This window comes from Buteo buteo, chromosome 8 (assembly GCF_964188355.1).
Source record: "Buteo buteo chromosome 8, bButBut1.hap1.1, whole genome shotgun sequence".
Taxonomy (NCBI): Eukaryota; Metazoa; Chordata; class Aves; order Accipitriformes; family Accipitridae; genus Buteo; species Buteo buteo.
In genome coordinates, this window is record NC_134178.1 from 45,236,642 (window position 1) to 45,260,640 (window position 23,999).

At 45.6% G+C, this 23,999-nt stretch overlaps 1 protein-coding gene across 1 annotated transcript; it reads left to right on the top strand.

The window, feature by feature from the left end:
- Positions 1-32: 32 nt before the first annotated feature.
- Positions 33-23,302, top strand: WDR3 (WD repeat domain 3). The gene is made up of 26 exons (XM_075034473.1): positions 33-318; positions 2,044-2,253; positions 2,719-2,837; positions 4,578-4,656; positions 4,980-5,075; positions 5,549-5,659; positions 6,697-6,798; positions 6,918-7,015; positions 7,936-8,031; positions 8,359-8,589; positions 9,396-9,489; positions 9,864-9,965; positions 12,308-12,393; positions 12,842-12,977; positions 13,691-13,747; positions 14,447-14,547; positions 14,697-14,808; positions 14,925-15,059; positions 16,017-16,067; positions 16,719-16,784; positions 17,648-17,740; positions 18,305-18,352; positions 20,350-20,393; positions 20,891-21,019; positions 21,786-21,879; positions 22,504-23,302. Exons 1-26 carry the CDS (start codon positions 148-150, stop codon positions 22,657-22,659), a joined length of 2,817 nt encoding a protein of 938 aa, XP_074890574.1. The 5' UTR covers positions 33-147; the 3' UTR covers positions 22,660-23,302.
- The last annotated feature ends 697 nt before the right edge of the window (positions 23,303-23,999 follow it).

Consider the following 23,999-nt stretch of genomic DNA (forward strand, 5'->3'; position numbering starts at 1 on the left):
CACTACGTCACTTCCTCCCCTCGTGCCTCGTCCGGCGCGCTTCCGGCGTGTGAGGGAGCACGCGCGGCGGCCGTTTGTAACGGCCGGGCCGCGTTTTCCTCAGCGTTTTCCCGCCGCCATAGCTCGGTTCATCCCCTCAGCACCGCCATGGGCCTCACCCGGCAGTACCTGCGGTACGGGCCGGCCGCGCTTTTCGGGCTGGTGGGTAGCGCCAGGGGTAGCGCGGCCTTCGTGGCCCTGCGAGGCGAGCGGGGCCGCTGCGTGGCCGTGCCGGCCTGCGAACACGTCTTCGTGTGGGATACGCGGAAAGGAGAGAAGGTGAGAACGATACCCGGTGAGCCGGTCGAAGAAACTCTCTGAGACTCGTTTTGGGGTTTTGGAAAGCGGGCGTTCTTTATTGCAGCGCTGCGTGCACGGGGGATAATTCCGCCTAGCGTGCATGCCACAGCTTTAGCACAAACAGGTTATATAGAATAACTAATTGTATATTAATCAGATTAGCATACGTCTACATAAAAACGATTATAACTGATTATCACAGTACTGCCTGCATCCAATCCTGTGCAACACAGGATCCCTTTGAGTCGAAGGGCTGCTTTTGCGACCACCGACCCATTTGAGGTTCTTGCTGGCTGTCCTTGAAGTCTTTATTCTTCTCCTTGTTCTTTGATCTTGAAGCTTAACGCAGTTCCAATCACATGTGGTCAGTTTTGACGTTGTTCTCATCTAGCCTACAGGAACATCTAGTCATAAGAGCAAAGAACTCCAAAATTTATGAGTAACTACCTCTACTAGTAAATTACTTGGCTATAGTTTTGTCTATTGTTTCAATCGTAGTGTTAGTATAAAATTTCTAATAATTATTTACCAAATCTCACTTTTACAGTCACCTAACAGCAAACCAGTTTTCATAGAAGGTGCAAAATATAAAAACCGTTAAAATATTTAGACATACCATACAGAATATATGGAAATATGCTATCAAGAGTGGGGTTTTCCCCTGTAGCACTCCCTGGGACTTCAGGGGGTTGTGAGGATCACAGAAGGGGGTGTGTGTGTGTAGTGTGGGGCTCTTTTGGACCACCTGAAGCAAAGGAACTGGTGTTAGTGGGCTACGTTTTAAGGTACTGGTGTTAGTGGGCTACATTTTAAGGGAAATGTCACCTCCACAGCTTCCCCCTTTCTCTGTAGTCTCAGCACACCTTTGGGTTCGCTGGTGGTGTGAGTCTGCAGCTCTGGGTGTGGCCTGGCTGAATGTCACTGTTGATCCTTTGAGATTTGTCTTTGGTAGCTCAGCTGGGGAAGAGTGATAGCTGTGACTGTAAAGCTGTTCTCTGTTTAGCTGGTGAGCAGCAGCAGCACTGTGTGAAAGTTCTGGGATGAAACGGGGAATGTCGTGGAGTTTGTATTTTGCCTGTGGAACCGGGCTTCCCATGTGAAAGTTGTATCCCTTAGGAGGTTTGTGAGCTGTAACTTTAAGGACTTTGCCACAAGTTTACTCCTGTCAGATTCTGAAATCATTGTAAGTACTGCTGTCTGCTACAAACTGAATTCAGGGTTTGCTTTACAGCCCCTACAGTGTTGACTGCTGGCGTGTTGTTTTGGAGATGGTTTTTATCATTCTCAAGTTCTCGTGCAGTCTGTGGAAAAGCAGCTCTGTCGTATACCTGAGAAAGGCCAAGCAAGAGAGGATGAGTCAGGAAGAAGTTTTCAGACTTTACTCTCAAACAATGTTCCTTGCTCTCTGGCACTTCAAATGCAGGGGCAGAAATTTGGGCTTCTGAGTTCCAGGCCTCATTCCGCACCAGTTTCCTGTTTGATTATGAGAAATTACTTCTCTCCTGGCTGCTGTCTGCCTTGTAAAATGGGGCTAATGACACTGTGCTCGCTGCAGGGAGCTGAAAAATAAACTTCTAAAGTGGCAGAAGCACTCAGTTGGAAGTTCAGTAGAAGAGCAGAGTATATTCTTGCTGCTGTGCAAGTATCTGACTCTGACATGTCATTTATCAACATTATACATGTTTTGTCTCTTAAAAATTACAGGTTCTTATCCTTAAGGGTCTCAAGCAGGAGGTCAGTTGCCTCTGCCCCTCTCCAGATGGGTTGCACTTGGCTGTTGGGTATGAAGATGGATCAATCCGTGTCTTCAGCCTCCTAAGTGGAGAAGCGAATATCACTTTCAATGGACACAAGGCCGCAGTTACAGCCCTGCAGTATGACCATCTGGGTGGCCGGCTGGTATCTGGCTCAAAGGTGAGGGTTGCACATCTGGAGGACAGCTGTTTCATAGAGATGCTCCATGGAGAAGGCTGACCTGCACTAAAATGTTTGGTATTTTAAGTGAGCTGTGTGGCCTCTGCCTATAGGCAGAGAATAGCAGTGAGAGGAGTTAGGGCTGCAAGACAGGGATGGAGTTGGGGAGCCCAGGGCTGGGAGATGAGCAGGGGCTGCAGGGCAGGAGTGGGGTGCTAATAGAACTGTTAGAATGAAGAAGCTTGTGATGTCAGGAATAGCAAAAGCGACTCAAGCCGGGGCAGAGATGCATTTATTGGTCTGAATGTACCTTTGGGGAAGGCATGTCACTTGCATTAATCACCCCTGACATTCAAATTCAGAGTGAGAAGGCGTGCTCTCAGATAATCTTTTCAGTCTCATAGCAGAGGTGGATGTTTTGCAGAGACAAATGCCAGTCCCATGGAGACACTCTGTCTGTTTCAGGATACAGATGTCATCATGTGGGATATCATCAATGAGAGCGGTCTGTACCGGCTGAAAGGACACAAGGATGCTGTCACTCAAGTCCTTTTCCTGAAGGAGAAAAACCTGTTGGTCACCAGGTGAGCCAGGTGAAGCGTAGTGGTCAATCAGGAGAGCAGCCATGGTTTTACTTGCAATTTAGACATCCTAGGTGCTATAGCCATTTGTATTTTCCTTCTCGACTCATGAAATCTCAGACCCACCAGCATCTTAGATGATCATATTAGAATATGATTTTGTCACATCCACGTATTTCTTAAGTCTGGTGCCTGAATCCAAATGTGGTAAGCGGAACTGAAATGGCTATCCTGAAAAGTAGCGTTTGGAAAAGGGTTTAACTTGCTGGTAAAATTTTTGTAACAAGGAATAGTGAGTATATGTTTGTTATGTATGTAACTATTTTTGCTGTGTATCTTGAAGAATTAAGCAGACTTGCCTTCTGTCTGTGTAATTCACACAGCAGTGTGACAGAAAAATTGCTTCCTAGTAAGCTGTAATTATAGGAATTAATTAAAAGATGATAGATGGTTTTTTGAGTTGGTTTTCAGTTATTCAGCATGAGCTGCTAGTTGACTGTATCCCTTTAATAATAAACGGTTGACAAGATGCTTTTGCTCAAATATCAGTCAATAATTTTTTATTTATTAATATGCTATCCAATAGCTTAATAAAAAAAGTGTATGCAACCAGTTCAGTGTAAAATTAGAACAAGTTTCTTGTGCTTTTTTTGTTGTTTCAAATGGAAAAAGTAGTATTTTGTTTGTTTGGTAGACGATGCCTGTTTCTTAATACAATTTCAAGTCTTTGCAGGTCAACTTTAGAAATACTTCTTAATTCTCTCAGTAGCTAAATTGAGATAAAGAATTCCTCTCTTTTTTTTTTAATTTATTAACAGAGTAGAGATGTTTCCCTGTTTTTCTGGAGATGCAAAGTTTTACTTCCTTACTTTAGATTGGTTTTTTTGCCCAAGCAGCTGACTGCAGTCTTTTGTGTACAGAATTTCTTGTGATATTTTCATATGTCCGATTTACAAGTACCTTTGGATCATATGAAATGAAAGAGATGGACTAACAGTAAATATCACTTGTAATCAGATTTTTTTGGTACTGAGGGAGCTTAGTAGTGCAACAAGTTTTATATTTTGATTTAGTTGAAACTTACTGAGGAAAATAGGCTCTAACAAAGTTACCAAAAAATAAAGAAAGTATTAATTGTTGTAGGTTGTACTGACAGAATCTGTATAAATGTTGAAATTGCTTTTCTTGGGTGCTCTTGTAGTATTGGGATAGCATAACATAACCAGAAATGTGTTTTTAAGGACATCTAGTCCTGTGGGGTCTTTGAAGGACTGAAACAGCTGTAATTCTCCATTAGGAGGAGCAGCTCCAAATCACTGTTCAAAACGAAGGAATCTGCTTTTCTTGTAGCCTGGTCAATGTACAGGCATGGCACACATTGCAAATGGGGAGGAGGGTTTTAGAGGCAGCTTCAGAATTGATCAGTACTTTGCTCTTAGTGTTCTCACCCTAAGTAAAAAGTATTGTTCTCACCCTAAATAAGTGAGAAAGGAAGCTGTGTGACACGGGGGCTTGCAGCTGAATCCAGAGGAGGAAGCAGTTTTCAGTCACTTGCTAGGTACCTTTTTGCAGCGCCTTTGTATTGCTATACTTCATTCTTGCATAGCTTGCAAAATTCAGTGTCTGAGCAGCTGCTCTGCGAAGTGTTGTGGCACTTTTTGGATTTTTTCTATTTCTACCGCTTTTCTAAGCGTGTGAGTTCTGGCAATCTTTCCTCATGTCTTGAGTTTTTCTTTGTTCCAGTGGCAAAGACACATTGGTGAAATGGTGGGATCTGGACACCCAGCACTGCTTCAAAACTCTGGTTGGACACCGTACTGAGGTAAAGAGGATGTGTGGGGAGCTGTTGGGGTGGAGGGACTTTGCATTACATGCTATGGCTCACTTTGTGCTTTCCCTGCTTTCAGGAATTGTAAACTGTCACCGTGATACATTTTGCTTGTCATTAGGCTTTAGGGATAAGCAAATGAGAAACTTCCAAACTTTCCAGGAGTTGTCATCAACGTGCAGTGGATGACAATTCCAATACAGGTGTCCCAGTCTCTACTTCGTTGCTGTTTAAATAAATCAATTAAAGATGCTCTGCTGTTGTTGTGATAGTTAAAGGAGCCATAAGCCAATTCCTCACCTTGTGCCTCTGGACAGGTTTGGGGGATGGCTTTGATATCTGAAGAGAAGCGGCTGATCACTGGGAGCGCTGACAGTGAGCTGAGGGTGTGGGATATTACGTACATCCAGGAGGTAAGATATTCCCGCTGTAACCCCCAACAGTCTTGCCCAGCTGCTTGTCTTTAGACTAAGGTGGGACTGGAACATGTTAAATCTGATTGATGTTCTGGGAAACGGTCAAAACAATGTCTTTGCTGTCTGAGGGGTCCAGAAGCTGCTCTTGGGATAGACTTTGCTGTTTTCTGTGTTTTGAGCTTTCAAGTGAAGCTGTGAGCACTGCCAGAACAAAATTTCCAGAGTGTGTCAGATATTTCTGCCTTCTGGCTATGGCTAGAGAAGACAGTCTTGTGGATGGATGATAAGCAGGGGAGCAGGGGAGGACATGGAGTGTTTGGCGCCTACAGGCATGCTGTAGGCCACTCTTTTGTTGCAGTGTATGCTAACCACTTGTTCCTCCAGGGAAATGAAGTGTGAGACAGAAATCAGAACACCGTAGCTCTTGTGGTTTAAGGTATTCCTTATGGTTTGTTTTGGTCTGTGAACAGGGAAAAGACCCTGATGAACCAGAATCCAAGAAAAGCAAAGGGTCTTCACCTCGAGCAGAAGACGACGCTGAAGACAATGAGACCCTAGAGTTGGATGAGCATCCTGAGGAAGTAAGCTCAGTTTTCCGTGCTGTCTGTGGGATCATGTATCTAACCCCATTTGCATAGTGCTGCTTGCAGAGCCAGCAGAAGTTTTAGAGTCACTCACACATTGCTTCTCTGTATTGGGTTTATACCCTGAGTGTCATATTTAGCCTGTTAGGGAAAATGGGGTAATTCTTGTCTTGCTTCGTAACATCTTCCTCAGCAGCAGTTGCTGCCTAATCTACCTGCAAAACTTCAGCAGAAGTATGTGCGCCAAAACACGTACATATGTTATCCTCCACTGAAAGCTTTTTCTTTGCCTTCTGTTTGGGGAGGACTAGGAAATGTTTAAAGTTTGACAGTGCTAACAGAGCTCTTTCATCAAACAACACGAGAATAAAATAGCTACTAGCTGGTTGGCAGCTGCTGAGTTCAGTGCTGATGCTCAGCTTTGCAGGTCAGTAGCAGAAGCTGAGAGGTCAGAGATGCACCATAACGAAATACGGTGTGAGATTCGATTGCAGAAAGCTATTCCCACTTGTGCTGCTGGTGGAGACTTTACTGAATCTGTCTTTCTGGTGGAACTTTCTGGGGTCCTGCTCAGATTTCAGACTGCTTGTACTTATGGTAGATACCTGACCTTGTTAAATACTTTTCCAACTTCTCCAGAGGATTTATCTCCCTTCAACCACCTGTTTAAGAGTCTCTGTTCTCACCTTCTCTGCCCCTTCTGACAGAGGAACTGAGCTCTGCTGCCTTTGTAGCATAAAAATTCAGCTCTGTCTCTTAAATGGCTATGGCTTGCCAAAAGAGTTAAGTTATTCTTCCACTGAGACTGTCAATTATTATTTCAGCTAACATACAACAAAACATAAGGAGATAAGCCTGTAGCTCACACAAATGCTTGTTTTGTCCCTAGGCTATCCTTGCTAGCTCTTCTACCAGCCCCCTGTAGGTTCATTTCCCCCTCTTCTCCTCTTGACTTCCCTTGCCAGTATATTTCTGAGTTTGCCTGAGAAGATCACTTGACCTTTCAGACCAAAGTTGTTGTTCTTTCCCTATAGCGCCTTGTAAAGTGCAGCAAAGTTGGATCCATCATGCGGGAAGGGAGAGACCGAATAGTTACTCTTGCCACAGACCAAACGGGCAAGATTTTGGCCTGCCATGTAAGTAATTGGGGGCTCTGCTACTGAGCTGTAGAGGAGGCTGTTAGAGACCTTGGGTAATTTCTGTAAGGGCCAGCCAGGGCTTTGCATGCCTTTGACTTTGTTTGCTCTGTCTCTAGGGAACAGATGCTGTTCTGGAAGTGTTCTCTGTCCTTTCTGAAGAGGAAGTCCAAAAAAAAGTGGAAAAGAAAATGAAGAAAGCAAAGAAAAAAGCCAAGTAAGCAGTCTTTTGGATGTATTTGGATGCTGTCTGTGTCTAGAGAATGGTTAGAAAAGCCCTTAAGCAGCATGACACAGTGGTTGAACTCCAAGCTACTAGTCATTCTATCTGTGCTAGCTGTTGTATTGGGGTCACGGTTCCTGTGCCTTCTTGGTGCTTGTCTGAGCAGCACCGCTCCCAGTGACTAGGGAAATGCCTTTCTTTCTGAGTCTTCCCCCTGCAAAAACAGCCGATGTGTGCAAAGGAATGGACATAAAATGGGTTTTTCAGAGCTGCTGATTTCCACCTGACATTCATATTTACACTGCTTGGTGCATCAAATAAAGTCCTCGATAGGATGTAAAGGAACGAGAGTTTCATCTGAGAAGTCAGAGTGACTCTGATACCTCATCTCCTGTTTTACAGCAGGTGGAGATATAGGTGAGAGCTATCTTAGTGTTTACTTTGTGTGAAGTGTCTCTCTGGGTATCCTGGCACTTAACAGGTGCCTCGTAACAGCTCTTAGGGAGAGGTCTGGCTCCAGGGTAGAAACTGAAGTACAGGGCGTGTAAATCTGGAGATGCATTTTGGCGATGGTGGAGGACTTGTTGTGAGTGGTAGGAGATGAGCAGAAGGTGATCTCCCTCTCAAACACAGCTTTCTGTTGTCTGTTTTGTATCCCATCTTTCTAATGTGCCTTGTTCAAGTGCTTTGGCTCTAGAGGAGGTTGCCTTTTTTAAGACAATTTGTCTCTTTAGTAGTCTGCATACCAGCATGAACTTCACTGTCTTACCCTGTTCTTAAATGTAGTTAGCGCTGTTGGATAAGAGGGTGGTTGTTTTCAGCAGGCTAAGTGGTTTCCTTATGTTATTCTCTGTGTTAGTTTGTGTTGGCTGTGCTAGGTTATTTGACTCTCCTCCATTATCTGACATTTCTAGACAGAACTCTGAAGAGGAGCCTGAAAGGAGTGTGGAGCTGAGCCTGCAGGAGGAGATTCAACGGGTCACTAACATCAGAGCTTCTTCTAAAATCAAGTGAGTGGAAAGCCTGTTGTAGAGACTGAGCTGTGGTTATGCAGCTATCTGGGAGCTCAGTATAGGGAGAGGTGGAAGAAGTTTCCCCCTCGACATGTTTTCAGCTTGGAGCTGGGGAGAGGCTTACCATGATCTCCTGCCATGAGTCCGTTCACACCTCTTCCACAAGTGGTCCCTTTCTTGCACACTTCTGTGGCTTAGGGTGCACTTGTTTGTGGCATGCACTCTGTCTGTATTCTTCTTTCCCAGTTGTTCTTGATGTTTGATCTCTCCTACGTTTTGTCTTATTGCCCCTGTGTACAGCTCTGATTTTGTCTAATCAAACAGGTCATTTGACTTGATTCTCTCTCCAAAAGGAGAGCTGAAGATCGTACTGCTGCTCCAGAACAACATCATTGAGTTGTACAACCTGAACCTGTCAGCACAAGTCCCGCAGGCTGTCCGTGTGTCCAAGATAACCATTGGAGGCCACCGCAGTGATGTCAGGACATTGGCTTTTAGCTCTGACAACATTGCCATTCTCTCAGCAGCTGCAGAGTCTGTAAAGATTTGGAACAGGTACGCAGTCCAGTTGTGTCAGTCTCCCAGAACTCAGGGATGCTGTGTTCAGAGAGGCAGTGATAAGGAAGAGGGGATGATGGAGTAATATAAAATAGTGAATGAAGTAAAGGAAGTAAATAGAAAACTATTTGACTTCCTTCCTTATTAGGGAAACTGAAAAGCTATAGTGCTAAAACTGCGTAATTAACTTGTTGAGTTTGATGCTGTAAAGCAGCACTGAGGCTAAGTTCAGTGGCAGGTATGGAAAGACAAATCTCTAAACACAAAGGTCATACATAGCAGTCCAGTATAGGCTATTTTGTTGGGTTTTTTTTTTCCTTTTTAATAAGAGGTACTAACTGTTACCCTAAACTAGCTACTGCCTGTTCTTTAGGGAATGTGTGGGTTTCTTGGCAGCTTATCTGAAGGATCTAGTATTGGACTGAGTAGGCTGCTGTTTTGATCTAGAGTGTTGTCCCCGTGTTTTCTGAAGGGTGATTTCAAGCTCTGTTTCCTTTGAGCATGCTGTCTTACATTCCTCCCTCTTCTCCTGAATGACAGGAATTGCTGTTTGAGAACAGGAGCTCTGTCCTTGCTCATAACAGCAGTAAGTCATGATGGTGGACTATGTAATGGCATGTTTTTATGGAAAATGTTCTTAGCAGTAATGCTGGATAGCATTTGGGTCATAGGATGGTGGTGGTGTATTTTCTGGGCCCAGCTGAAAAGACGGCTGTGGGCAGAGGCCAGTCTGGAGCATGTCTCACTTAGTGGGCCAGATTTTGTGTGCAGTAACAGGTTTTGGGCTCTGCCTTTGTCCACAGATCGACCTTGCAGTGTATCCGGACAATGGACTGTGAGTACGCACTCTGCTCACTCTTTGTCCCAGGAGACCGGCAGGTCATCATTGGCACCAAGGTAAATACTGTCCTTCTGCACTCCAGACTGCCCAGGTCTGGAATTATGTTATGAAAGTGTCATTAAGGCAGCCTTACAGAAAATGCATTGCACCTCCTGATCTGGAGCACTCTTGTTTTAGGTGTAGAAACCGCTCTGACAGTCAGGTTCTGCTCTGTTCCCAGACTCATTATGTAGCTCTTGTGGCTTGAGCTGGACAGCTGGGGAGAGCTTTGGGAAGTCCCTGATGGAGATCAAGAGTTTGGCTGTCTGTGAATCTAATGAAGCTGGCTGTTTGGGAGGTGCAAGGCAGGGGTGCCCTCCTGCTAGGAGCTATTGTCTGTCTTGAAGGCGGAGGGGCTGATTTGTCGTCTGTGATGTATCTTCCTCCCCAGACAGGGAAGCTGCAGCTGTATGACCTGGCTTCTGGGAGTCTGGTGGAGACACTTAATGCTCACGACGGGGCGGTGTGGTCCATTGCTCTTTCACCAGACCAGGTAACTCACAGCCACTCTTCTAAGTATCGTCTGTTGCACGTCTTTTCATGTAGCTCCTTCCTGTAGTGCTGTGCTTGCACTACTGATGGGAGCATGGGAACACTCATCCTGGGAGGTGGAGGATGCAGCTGGTAGCGTCTAAGAACTTTAACTGTGGATACATGTGCATCTTGATGAAATATCTCTCTAGTTGTGTGGCACATGGCAATGAGTCTTTGGGCTGAGTGGCCCATCCTCATCACCTCATCTGGCTTCTGCATGATTGAGAACACTTGGACTTGCCTGGTGGAGTCCATGTGTGCAGCAGTACATACCTTGTGGGTGTGTTCCAGCTGTGGAGACCTTCAGCCCCTTGTAACCTGATGCAGTGGTTGATTATTCTCCTTGTTAAATTTGCTGCTTGGTTGCTGGATTAAAGATCTCGTTAACATAGTGATGTTTTTTCTTTGTGTTGCACTCTTCTTGACTGACCAAATCACTGTCAGTGGTCACGAGGCTGAACTTCTCCTGTCCCTGCAGGATGTGTTTTCTAGGCTCTTAATTGTTCTTCTGATACTTTTTAAGTTACTGTAGTCTTTTTTTGCTGGTGGCCCCAGAATCTGGGTGCACTGTGTGATAGGAATTATACCAATGCCAAATGCACCAATGCCTTTTGAATCCATCCAAAGACTTAATTAGCTCTTTTGATGATAGCTCTGCAGCGAGAATGTGTATTCAGATAATAATCCACTGTGTCACTCAAAGCTCATTTTGGGGCACTGCTTTGGAGGAGGCATATATGTGGGGCTTAGATCCTTGCTTCCTAACATATAAATTAATGTTTTGGTTCTGTTTGGGTGCTCTTTTTCAGATAGATTGAATAGCTCTGACATTATATAGATATAGTTAATTGGGTTTTTTTTCTAGTAATCCATAAAAGCTGTAAGCAGTACAGTGTCAAGTTATTAGGTATTTCTCATTTAAAATTCAACTTTGAAACCTCTTAGTAGCTGGTCTTTAATCCATGGAGTATGTGCTCTATTGAAGTATATTATCCTAGTTTTGTAATGAAAATGTAACACAAGACCAGGAGGCATGCCTTGCATGAGCAACACTTACTATTATCAACTAAAGCTTTAATCTTGGAAAAGGATAATCCCTGTCAAATTAATGTTCCATAAGGTCTTTTCTCCATATTCAGTTTACTTTCTTTGATGGAAACTGCAGTTACTTGTTACTTCTGTTGGCCATGCTCACAGTTGTCAGGCCTGCCTGTTTACTCTCTCTGAATTACCGTGTTACATTAGTTTCTTCCTGGATCTTCCTCAGTATTTCTGAAGTTGCTGAGAATGGACATCGACAGTTTAGAGAGTACTGCTCTGTAAAAAGTCTTGGATTCCAGGGATGTGAACCATTGATTTATAAATGTCTGACATAGGTAGCTGCTTTTTGACAGCCTTGTGAGTTTTTGGAGCAGTTTTTCATCACTGTCTTGTAATCTGATTATGGTATGTAGCTTTTCCCTGAGCACAGCAGATGAGAAATGTTTACTGAACCCATGTTTACTGAGCATTGCTGTTTGATAGTTCTCATACTTCCCTCTAGAAATGGGTCAGTACTACTGAAAAGGTGGTTTTCCCTTTAATGTTCCCATTTTACATGCACACACTCACTCTATTTAGCCTAACCACCGTGGCTGTAGAAATCTGTTTGTGTCTTTTACTCCTTGTATCAGTTTTTCTCCATTACCACAGTTCAGGTTCATACTGGTTTCTATCAATTTCCACTTTCTTCTGTTGTGTATGCCTTTCTTATTTTTCTTACATCGTCATGTTGCGCTAGAAACCAGAGTGGTTTTTAGTGGAATCAAAACCATAGCAAGTAATAACCTGCCTGAGATTCATTCACACTACAGATTAAAACATATGGGACAGATTTTACCCTTGTTCTTAAAGTATAAAGGATAATGTTGAACTGTTCTTCCTTTAGAAGGCTGTGCTTGTGGGTTGGTGGTATCCAGTAACAGTGAGAGTGTCAACTTGCCCACAAAACCCAAGCATGTCATTATACAGCTGAGACAACTGCTTTCAGTCCCAAAGTTTCAGTCCATGTCTTGATTTACATTTGGAGTCTTTGTCTTACAACTCCCTGCCAGAGCTTTTGAAATTGTTGTTGCTCAGCCAGTGGGTAACGTGTGCTCCAACCAGAGCAAGTGCTCCTGGTGGTGTCCACTTAATCATTAATACTGTAGGAATGTGGGACGTTTCAAAAACCTTCTTGTGTATTGACAGCTCCTTGCTGTAGAATTTGTCTGGGTTGTAGGAAAGCTGGTTTCACAATAATTGTTTTGTTTTCCCCTGCAGCGTGGCTTTGTGACAGGAGGTGCTGATAAATGTGTCAAGTTCTGGGAGTTTGAGTTTGTGAAGGATGAGAGCAGTGTTCAGAAAAGGTGAGAAAATAAACCTTTCTAGACTACATTCAGCTGCAGTATCCACTGTCATTGATGGATGCTTTGGCTTTCGCTATGCACTGTAAGAAGTGCCCATGACAGATATGTGGAGAAGAGTGTGAGCTCAGTGCTGTTTTGTGAAGATCTGAGCTTAGCTGTGGAAGGGCACTTGCCACATTCTGATCCCTTGCTTCTGTGTGAGGTTGAGCTTCTAATCACAGGATGGACCTCCGAATCATTAAACGGTAAATTTAGCAGTGAAGTTTATCAGCCTGCAGTGCCGTGCTTATTTCCAGTCCTATCTGGTTCAAGTCATAATGAGGAATGAGATGCTGCGTGTTAGAATTAACTTGCTTTCCCAGCGTGCAATGTGGGAGTTGTATTCATACCTCTTCCCAACTTGTTTGTGTAAGGGTAACAATTGTTTTTTTCCTCCTCTTGTTGCCAGGCTTTCCATGAAACATGTGCGCATTTTGCAGCTGGATGAAGATGTTCTCTGTGTGCGGTACAGCCCCAACCAGAAACTGCTGGCTGTCTCCTTACTGGATTGCACTGTGAAGATTTTCTATGTTGACACACTCAAGGTACATGACCAAATGGGCTGTGAGGCTGTGCAGGGAGTGATGTAACTGTAGCCTGAAAGATCAGGAATATGTAGGAAAAGTGTCTATTTATTGCGGGACGCTAGTAAGAATCAGAGAGACCATGCATCCCACTTGAGATGCCTGTTTGCTAGCAAACTGACAGAACTGTGGCTGGCCCACACTGGGGGGAAAATCCATTTTTAATCTGGAAAGTGTTGTGAACCTGCAGGTGGCAAGGTTCACTCTAAACCCTGCAGGCATGGTGGTACTCCAGAGCTGCAAGGCAGTGTAAGAGTGGGGTTGGATGTGTCACACATGACATTAAATAGGGCATAGCAGAGGAAAAGCCTGGGGGAGGAGAATCTTCCTTGTGAGCCAGCGTGTGGTGGTTTTACAAGTTGTGTATTAGCATGTGACTGTTAGGGAATGACACAAGACAGACCAGCACTGACAGACAGGCAAAGCGAAACAGAGATGAACTCCATAGGCAGTGGTGATTAGCACCAGATTTAGCTCAGCTTGCTTGAGCACTTCCACCCTTCTCTCACTTCTGCCATCATGGCCCTGCTGCTAACAGTGTTCAGGGCAAGAATGAAAGTGGGCAGTGCTAGAAAGACAGAGCTCCTGAGGTAAAGCAGAACTAGCCTGGAGCTCGAGATTTTTGCACATCTCTACCCAGCATATTTAACTGAGACACCTTTCTTCTGCTTCAGTTTTTTCTCTCTCTGTATGGACACAAGCTGCCAGTGCTGTGTATGGACATCTCCTACGTAAGTATCATTAGGGCTGTGTGTTAGGTAGGACTGTGGTGATATGGATGACTGTGAGAACCTCTGCTGGCAGCAAAGCCCCTAGGATAATGCTTTCTTGTCACCTCCTTGCTCCCAACTTTGCAGTTTCTTGATGGGACACAGCAAACCCCTCCTTATCCCGCAGTCCTGTGCTCACTGGGAGGGGTCATGGAGTAGCGGTCATGACAGAACTGACCAGGGCATTTTGTGAGTGAGTGGAATTCAAAATGCTGTGGTGGTTCCCTACCTTCGTCTGAAGAGCTACAGCCTGCTCTCTGCTAAAGTTACTGTGTGAGAAGAGCCTGAACTCTTTGTTACTGGGAGCAGAGAGCAGATGCTGAGGTGGAGCAGTTTCTTCATGCCTGGTCATTCTTGGGCTGCATCTTGCTCTGGGGTGTCCTTGGAACGAGGCTCATTGGAAGCCAAAAATGTCAGGATATAGCTAAGGTCTTAAATGCCTGCAGAGGTTCAGAAAAGAGCCAGAGTGCTCTCAGTGGGCTGTGCCAGTACCACGAGCATGGGCCACCCTGGTGAGAGGAGGTGGAGGGATCAGGAGGGCATGTTTCGGGAGCCAGGTGTCCACCTACTCAGCACTGCTTAGTCACTGGTTCAGCAGCAATTCCTCATGGGGCTGCCAGCCAGCTACCCACACTCTCCTCTCTCTTTGTTGCTCTGTAGGATGGGACTCTAATTGCAACTGGCTCTGCTGACAGGAATGTGAAGATTTGGGGCTTAGATTTTGGGGACTGTCACCGCTCTCTCTTTGCCCATGATGACAGGTCAGTCAAATCCTACAGCATCTCTGGGCTGTGGGCTATCTTCTCTCTAAGGGGTTGTGATCCAGCAATAACCCTTTTGTCCAGCATGGAGTGGGGAGAGGTCTGCAGTATTCCCCAAGTAGGTGAATTTGAACCTTTTTCCCTTCCAGTGTGATGTATCTGCAGTTTGTGCCGAAATCCCACCTGTTCTTCACGGCTGGGAAGGACAGCAAGATTAAGCAGTGGGATGCAGATAAATTTGAACACATCCAGACACTGGAGGTAGGAAGTTTTGGAGACTGTTGAAAGGAAGCGTTATCCCTTGCATGAGCAGCACATTCCTCAGGGGCTGGGAGCTGGGTGGTGTTTGTGTCTTACCTCTTCTGTCTACCACACAGGGGCATCACCAGGAGGTGTGGTGTTTGGCACTCAGTCCCAATGGAGACTACGTGGTGTCGGCATCCCATGACAAGTCCCTGCGCCTCTGGGAAAGGACGAGGGAGCTGCTTGTTTTGGAAGAGGAGAGGGAGATGGTAAGAGTTGCATCCTTCCTGCCAAAGACAACTTCCAGACCTGTTTTCTCCCCAGCAGGCAGATTCTACTCCATTTGAGCATGTGTTCTACTCCATTTGAGCATGTATTGTGAGGATTCGTAAACTCATAGAAGGACTTCAGTAGGAAGGAAACTCAGGGGGTCTCTAGTCCAACCCCTTGCTCACTGCAGGATAACCTTAAAGCTGTATCGAACTGCTCAGAGACTTGACTTGATACATGAACATCTCCAAGGAAGGAGATTTTTCCAGGCTGTCTGGAAGCACCTGTTCAGTGCTGAACCACAGCTGGGGTTGGCGGATGCATTTGTTTCACATACCCAATTGGAAATTCGCTTGGAACAATTTGTAACTCTTGTCTTTTCACTGTATCCCTCAGAGGAGTCTGGCTCTGTCTCCCCTTCTTAAAGCAGTTCTCAGACCACAGTGAGGGAAGGATGTAGAAACATATGCAGAAGTGGATGAGAAACCTGCAATACATGTTTTGGGGTGGCTTTTGTTTTTTTGGTTTGTTTGGGTTTTTTTGTTTTGTTTTGGTTTTGTTTTTTTTTTTTGTCCCAGTGTGTTTGCAGAGAGCTGAGGTGACCCATAGGCAGCATTTTGATGGTAGGACAACCCTGGGACTTTTCTAGGCTTGTTTCTTCTGTGCTGTGTGCCAGGTGGAAGGTCTAGTGCTGAATTGCTGTTGTCTGTGTCTCAGCTTGGTGGGCTGTCTAAGGGCTGTTGCTGCATCCAGAGCAGACACCTTGATTTCTTTCCATCTGGGAGACTCCAGAGTTCTCCATGGGGTTGGGACCAGGGCCAAGTGGGTATTTTGCACTGGCATTGTTGATCTCTGCTGATTTGTCCTGGTTTTGCAATGGGCTGCATGAAGCTGCAGGTTCCCTTGCTTGCTGCCTGCTCACCTGTGTTAATATGTTGTGTTCTCATCCACTGTAGCAAAGAGAAGCTGAGTATGAAGAGAGTGTGGCGAAAGAAGAGCAGCCTGTGGTGAGTTGCACCATCTGAGTGTGTGTCAGTCTGACTGTACAAAGTCTGGAATAATGATATCTGTAAGAGGCATAGAAGAGGTGTCAGGGAGGGCTGATAATTTTCTTGCTTTGAGGAGGTGCTGCTGAAGCTGTGGTTGCCCCATGATGCAGCTGACTCTGGTACTTCCTACAGACAACTTCAGGAGAGTGTGTGGAGCTGGCCAAACTGCTGCACAGTAGCTGTGGACATTGAAACCTTGCTGTGCTCTTGCCCTTCCTATCTCCCTGTTTACAGCTCTATACCATGGTTGAGCTGCCTTCTGACAGCTGCTTCCAGGTCCACGTAGTGCAGGCTGGGTGGGGAAGCCTGATCCCTCTTGCTCAGATGCTTGGGTTTTGTTGCTGATTGTTTTGACACTGATCGGATCACTCGGCCTCTGTTGGCAGAACAAGAGCTGAGTTTACCTGCCTCCGGGAGCTCAGTGTTAGCACAGTGCCTCTGTTCCTGAGGAAGAGCTGTGCACTTGGGAAATCTTGTATTTCTGCAGATAAATGACCAGTTTAGGGAATGGGGCTAATGTTTTTCTTAGTGTGAGCTGTGGTACAATGCAGGGGGTGCCTATATCTATCAGCTGCAGGAGGAGGGACCTGCAAACTCTGTATTTTGTAGGTGGCTGGAGAGACGCAAGGAGAGACAGGGCTGGCAGGAAAGAAGACTATTGAAACCATCAAAGCGGTAAGATTGTGTGGGTCCACCAGCATTGCTTTGTGCCTTATCAATCTCTCAAGGAGGGAGGCTGTCACAGGGTGGGAGCAGTAGTTTGAAGAGGAGTAACCTGTGCTGCCACATAAGGGCAGATTGCCTCTGCCTGCAAGAGCAGTCTGTCCTGCTCCATGGGCAACAGGGAGGGGTGTGACTCTGGAGAGTCCTGGGCCAAGAATTATCTTCTCCAGAGATCTCTCCAGGGAACGAGGTGTGAGGTTCCTGTAGCTGCAGCTTTCTCTGCCAGTCATGCGTGGGACAGATGGGGCTGCTCTTGCCATTTTGGGGTTTGCAGCACAAAGGAGCATGAGGCAGCTGGGACATTGTCTAGGCATCAGGCCTCTCCTCGAAGGCCTGCCCGGTCCACTGGGCATCTGTGGGAGGTGGAAATGTATTGCAGTGCCCATGGTGGGAGGTGTACCCAGAAGGTGTCGGGATGGGTAATTTCATGGCTGCAGATTTGAACAGTCTGGTGCTCCTGCAAATACAGAGGAGGTCCTGAATCTAAATAGTCAAAATGGCCTGACACCGTCTCGTGCCTCAAAGGGGAACTGCTTGCGGGGGGTGGAGTTCAGTGTCAAGGCAACAATTGAAGCTGCAGCAGAGAGCACCGGGGGCAGTGGGGGCAATGTGGAAGGTGTTTGACATCTTCAGGACATGACTGATGTGCTCAGGGTAGTGGTGCAGTCCGGAGTGGAGGTTATCTTTCTGAGCGAAATGTCCTGTGATGTTCTGTGGAAGCAGCCCCTCTGCTTCCACCTCCATTTGTCCAGTTGGACTTGAGCTTTGCTTTGGCTTGTCTGGTGCCATTGATGTGCCGTTCTTGTGCTGCACAGGCTGAGCGGATCATGGAAGCTATCGAGCTGTATAGAGAAGAGACAACAAAACTAAAGGAACACAAGGCCATATGCAAAGCTGCAGGAAAAGAGGTAAAAGACTGAGGAATGTACAGTCCCAGGATGTGTTGGGTGTATTCTTCCAGCTCAGGTGGAGAGGCTCAGGATGCAGATAAAATCCAGACAGCTGGGAATAGCAGAGATTTGCTGAAGTCTTGGGAGAACAAAATAGCACTGTGCCCTTGGGCATGGTTGGTGGTGTGTTCTTTCCAATGATCTTTATGTTTAAAGTCACAGTAGCATGTAAGTTTTATCTCTGGGAGAGCATGCTGCTGCAAATTCATCCCAAAGCCTGTTTTTTGCCTTCATGTCAACACTCCCTGCTAAATAAGGGGCTGTGATGCAAGTGAGAACAGTGACAATTAAGAAGTGGAAGAAAATTAATACATGTTTGAGTGAGTCGTATATATCTGAGAATGAGATTGTCTAGTGGCTGCAAATGAGGCCTTCAGCGACCTTCTGGGGAGGGTAGAGGTGTGGGAATTGCAGGAAGGCACTTGATAAAAGCTCTCTTCTGCTGTGGGCTGAAGTTTTCTCTGTGAATATGCATTTGTACACAGCACACCTGCCTCATTGTTACCCATTCTGTGTCTCCAGATTCCCTTTCCTGTCAATCCCATTCTCCGTGCCTATGGAAATATTACGGTAAGTGGAATGCCCAGGCCACAGGCTGTGGGCTGTTCTCAGCTGGAGTGGGGCTGGTTGATTTGCTGGCTGAGCCAAAACACTGGTTGCTGTGGGGAAGGGAGGACTGCTTCGTTCAACTTGAAATGAAAACTCAAGCACTTCTGCTTGCGCAAAGTGAACACAGTTTGGGGTTTTTGTGTTTGGGTTTTTCTGTTGTTGTTTTTTTTATATCTTGCGTGTGTGTTACAAAAGTTTCACCCCAACAGGGTTAAACATAACCCTGATAGTAGCCGTGACCTTATCATGTACCTTATCATAAGCCAATGGTTTACAGTGTTCTCTAAGATATGGGAAAGCTAGTTCAAACCTTGCCTGTGCCTAAGGGCACACCCTCCTGCTGTCAGGAGGGTGCAGTTGCCGTCCTAGAGCATATTCCAGAGGAGCTGTGCCATCTTACACAAAATACCTGAGCATCCACTGGAATGTGTAATTGAGAATCCATGTCGCCGTGTCCCCCACCATGTGACATCAGTAAGCACTTAGCCAGAGCCATTCTCTCCCCTCCTCCGTGAATATAGGCATGTTTAATTGCAAGTTGAATAGATTGAACAGGGGTAAATGAAATCTTGTGGCTTAGTAGCTTGCAATTTCTTTGGAGGCGAGTGATGTTTGATTGAATCCCACTGTACAGAGAAGGGAATTCGAACCCGTTTCCAAAATATTGGAAGAATGTGCTAGTCCAAGTGCTAAGGCTACTGGGTAAAAACACAGCCACAAGTTATGACATGTCCTAATATGTGGTGAACTGACCATGATGAGCATTCATTATGTCAGGCCATGAACGAAAATACTTCATGCCCTGTCAGTCGCTTATCCTCCTTCTTGGGAGAGACTCTTGCTTGTGGAACACTTGTCCCAACGTACCTACTGTGTTGCCTTGACTCAAGAAGCAGGAGCTGGAAGCTCATGAAGGCTTCCTGACCCTAAATCACTGTCTCTGCAGCTGTAACCACAGCAGGGCAGCTCTGAGTGAGGCAGAGCTGTGGTGTAGCTGCCCAGGTTTATTTCTACAGCATTGGTACAGCAGTTACTGATTCCATTTCTATTGCTAAAGAATTTACATTGAGAAAATTCCGTATAGTAGTTAAATGTCCAGGTATTGCAGGCTAGAGCTGGTGCCTTTACGCAGTCATGTCATACTAGTACGCAACAGTTTTCACTAAACTCTGAGAATTTCTCAGTATACAAAATACACACACAGATGCATAGATTTCATTGATAAATAAAAAGCTACTGCTCTGAGTAGATTAGTTTTGGTTTTCCTAGTTTATTCCAATGTATACTTCTAGATTGCATTTTTTATTACTCTTTGGAAGATCCTTGTTTTTCCTTTCTCCCCTTTTCTGAAGAGTATGTCAATGCCAGATGAAACAGCCTTTTGTCTTCCTTCTAACCACCTGTAATCACCTTACAAGAGCCCTTCTGTCCCTTCCTCCATGACTATAGGTATATTAAATTGTAACAGATGTGAATGAAATCCTAACTTAGTAGTTAGACACTTTTTTTGGCAATTCCCAGCTCTGCTCTGCATCTGCCAAACACTTTCAGCAGATAAACAGGAGTAGCAGGAATTAAGTCTTTGGTAGATGAGTTTGTATAAGGTTTTATATGTATAATTTGTCTGTTTCACTGAACTTTTTATCCAGTTTGTACAAGATTCATTGAACTGAACATGAGATGATTTAGCTGGTTGAATATAAATTAGATTTTTCACAATATTGTTCACCAGTTTAGAGTAACCTGAGAAGGCTGGGTTTATGTTTTGGGAGGGAGGATTTCTCAGACTGGCAGCTGCTTGAAGCTGAAGGGGTTTCCTCTTTGTTATATTCAGCTTGATCTGTCCATCTCACAAGACGTGACTGCATGTTTTCAGCTGGGTGCAATGGACCTTAAGGCACATGTTTGTCCTAGAATGTTTCTTGATATGCAGAGCTGGTGTCTTTCCTCTGTTACAGCCTTCTGCGTACGTGCTAGAAGTTTTCAAGAAGGTCAAGTCGAGGTGAGTCCCAAGAGCCTTATTGCTGTGCAGGTTTGTGACTGAGTGTTGATTTCTGGGCCCAGGACTGTCTGGGGTCCTGGAACAGTCTCTCATGCTGGGTATGGGCAGTGCTAGAGAGTCTGGAGTTACTGTTCCTGGCAGCCTCTTTTGGAGCATGCATGGAATTGTGGAATGGAAATTGTTCCTTCCATGGGGAGTGCTGGATAAAGCTTGTGTATGTGGGATGGCTGCTTGGAGATGTACGTGTATGTGAAGAACAGCTTGGGGATGCTGAGGAAGGAAGACTGTGTGCCTGCTCCCTGTGCCAGATGATGTCTGCTGGCCTGGACTGTAGTCTGTGCAGACGGACTGTGCTTTGTGGACAGCCACAGACAAGCAGTGATGAATGCTTAGCACAGCTTTTGTACCAGAACCCACCTATATGGAAGTGTTCCCTGCTCATCTGTAGCAGTGCAGTGGCTGAGGCTAATATTTCTGTCCCTTTGCTTTCTCCTCAGCGAGCTGGAAGAGTCTCTCCTGGTGTTGCCCTTCTCCTACGTCCCTGACCTGCTCAGACTCTTCAATGAATATATTCACCTGGGTTCAGAAGTTGAACTCTTGTGCCGAGCTCTCCTCTTCCTGCTCAAGTGAGTCTTTCCAGATCTGCTAGTCTTAGTTTGGTTGCTATTGCTGTCCAGAACCTGGACCCGAGGAAGCCCTAACGGGGGTCTGGTCAGTAGCGGGCCTGCTGGTTCCTCTGAGACCCTCATGCTGGTGCGTGTCATGCGCTCACTTTGTGCCAGTTATGTTGACAGAGGTACCTCTTGCTCCTGTGCTGTGAGACAGCGCTTTGGGAATATACCTTGTTTCATGGAACTGCAAAGATGACGTTGCTTGCCGTGAACGCGTGTAGCATAAGAACGTGGTGAAAATTTGAGCTTTTTCATATGTCTCTGGGTCTGAAGCTCTTGGGAAGCATCCTTGGGAATAAAGACACGCTCTCTGCAGGAGATGAGGAATCACTGCAGCCCATGGTGAATGGTGTGTGGGAATGGATTGATCGGATGCAGAGTGTTGACATGCCCAGATGGGGTTGCTGGTCCTGGTCCCTCAAGTCTCATTGGTGTGAAAGATCCTGCATCAAGGCTGAAGTGGCACTGTTAACTGGCACGGAGTCATTGTAGTGCCCGTGCTCTCAGAGAGCCCTTCCCCTTGAACTGCTGTATGTGGAAGAGAAGCTTCAGAAAATAGCTTTTCCAGATAAATTTGCCCATGCCTGTTATAGAAGGCTGGTCTGGGGAGGCCTAATTTAAGAAAAATCCTATGTCCAGAACATACAGATGCTCAGGAGAGGGGCTTGATGATGTTTCTAAGAACAATGCTGCAATATATTGCTGTCTGCTTTGTTCCCAGGATACATTTTGGGCAGATCACGAGCAACCACATGCTGGTGACAGTGATAGAAAATCTGAAGAAAACCACCATCTCCAGAGTCAGTGAGGCCCGGGTGAGTGTTGCACCCTCCTCTTTTCCACGATCTGGAATAACAGGATGGGCCAATGTCTGGGAATGTGTGTTGTCTGAGGTGTCCAGTAGGAAGGTTAGTTGGGGGTCTGAGCCCATTTCACCTTCCTCCTGTGCAAGCAGTCTGCCTTTTCCTAATGCTCTTCCTGATGTGAGACTACCCAGTGATGAGCCTGTGCTCATGCTCCCTCTCTCATTTACTCTTGGTTTTCTTTGATGTACGTGTTTGAGCTTTGGGTTGCTAGTTTCTAAATATGCAGGAGGTAAATAAACTATTTCTCTTGGGCTTTTCTGTGGGCTACTAGTCTCTCAAATAATGCAGACTGTGCATCTTCCCAGAGGCAACTTAAGGTGCCTGCCAGCAACTTGGCTTTCAGAAAATACAGTGGATTATAGCTGCTCTTAAGAAAGAACTATGGGGAGCAGAGTGCAGGACTGACTGTTCTCCTACTCAGATGAAGTTGACTTTTAAATAATGTTGCTTTATTTAAATCCGTGGATTGTCTTGCTTTCATAATTTCTTAGTAGAGGGTGGCCAGTGCAGGACCCTCTGCCCTGTAACAAGCTGAGATGTGTCCAATGGTGTGGTACTGGTCTGTCTCTACAGGATGTGCTGGGATTCAACATGGCAGGGCTCCAGTACCTGAAGAGGGAGATTGAGGCCAAGGATGAGGTGACATTTTTTGCTGATGCTACTGACCGTTTTGAGGAGAAGAAGAGAAAGAGGAAGAAGAAAGAGAAGATGGTTCTTGCAGTGCTCTAGTATTTGCTGCCCAAGACCCAGAGCACCTGGATGGGGTCATTTAACCTCAGTGCTGGCCGTGGAGGTGTTCTTGTGGCTGAACATCTGTGATGATGTCCAGTGACTGGGACAAGGTCTGTCCCCTCCCCATGTGGTAGAACCCAGCGTATAACCCCAACTCAGAATGGTTGTCTCTGAGATGAACTCTCTGTGGTCTGCTGCAAATGTATGCATTTTAACTATTTCTGAGGTGACTGTCAAAGGTGCATCCTTTTCCTCCAGTGGAATGCCCATTAGAAACGGAGTTGATTTCTCCTGCGGAAGCGATCAGCTCATTCTGGCAGTGTTGATTCAATGGAGTGAATCCAGCACGTGGACTGCTGGTGAGACCATGCCCTATCCAGGGAAGGCAGCTGGCAAGATTTTACACTATTTTGACACCTGCTGGTGGTTTGTGGCAGTGCTTAGAGCCTCTGGGCAAAGCTACGTGACTTCTGCCAAAGTGTGAGAACTTGGTCTATAGCCACTCGCTTTTTAGTGGGACAGGGAAGAACATGGCTGCACTCTATTAAAGGCATATTTATATATGCTTTAGGACACAGCTTTGTTCGTGGAGTTTTGTCCTGATGTTTCTCTAGTAAAGCCTCAGCTGCCTCGCCCTGTGTGTGAGTTCTCAAAGGATTTTTTTCCAGAGAATAAAATCTGTGGGAGCAAATGAAAGGGCTGCCTGCCATCCAGGATTCTGCTGTTCCGTGGAGCTGGCAGGCTGAGCATGAGAAGCGTGGGTTGTTTGCATTGTATTTGCTCCAGTTTTTAGAAATTGCACTGAATTATTGCAATGTTGTACTTGTCCTGTATCAGATAAAATGATTTATTTTCACAGCGGGCGCAGTGGGGCAGGATAAAGTGAGCAAGTCTCTGCTGCTGTTGGTAAGTTATTAGTTTGTAGTATATGCTGTCTTTTTTTACCAGTAATCACAGGTATACCATTGTTAAGTGAGACACATATTCTAACAGTATACAGTGTGGATGGGAGAGTCCAAAACTGGCATTCATGTTTTACACTGGTAAAAACTGTGATTTAATCCCCAGTCATGGGATTCTCAGTCACTGTAAAGTGTTGAGAGAACAAGTCATCTGCACGTATCAAGGAAAATTCCCCATCTCTCAGGGTGTCACATGCTGGAAAAAGGATGAAGTGTACAGGAAAGCACCTGGTTGGAAATTAATCCATAAAAAGAAAGCAGAACTGCACTTGGATATACAAATATGGTGTCTCACAAACAGGCTGAGGAGTTTATTTTAGTCATTACTGCATAAGTAGGAACAAAGGGGGGAAAAAGGGTCATCTCTAAGTGACT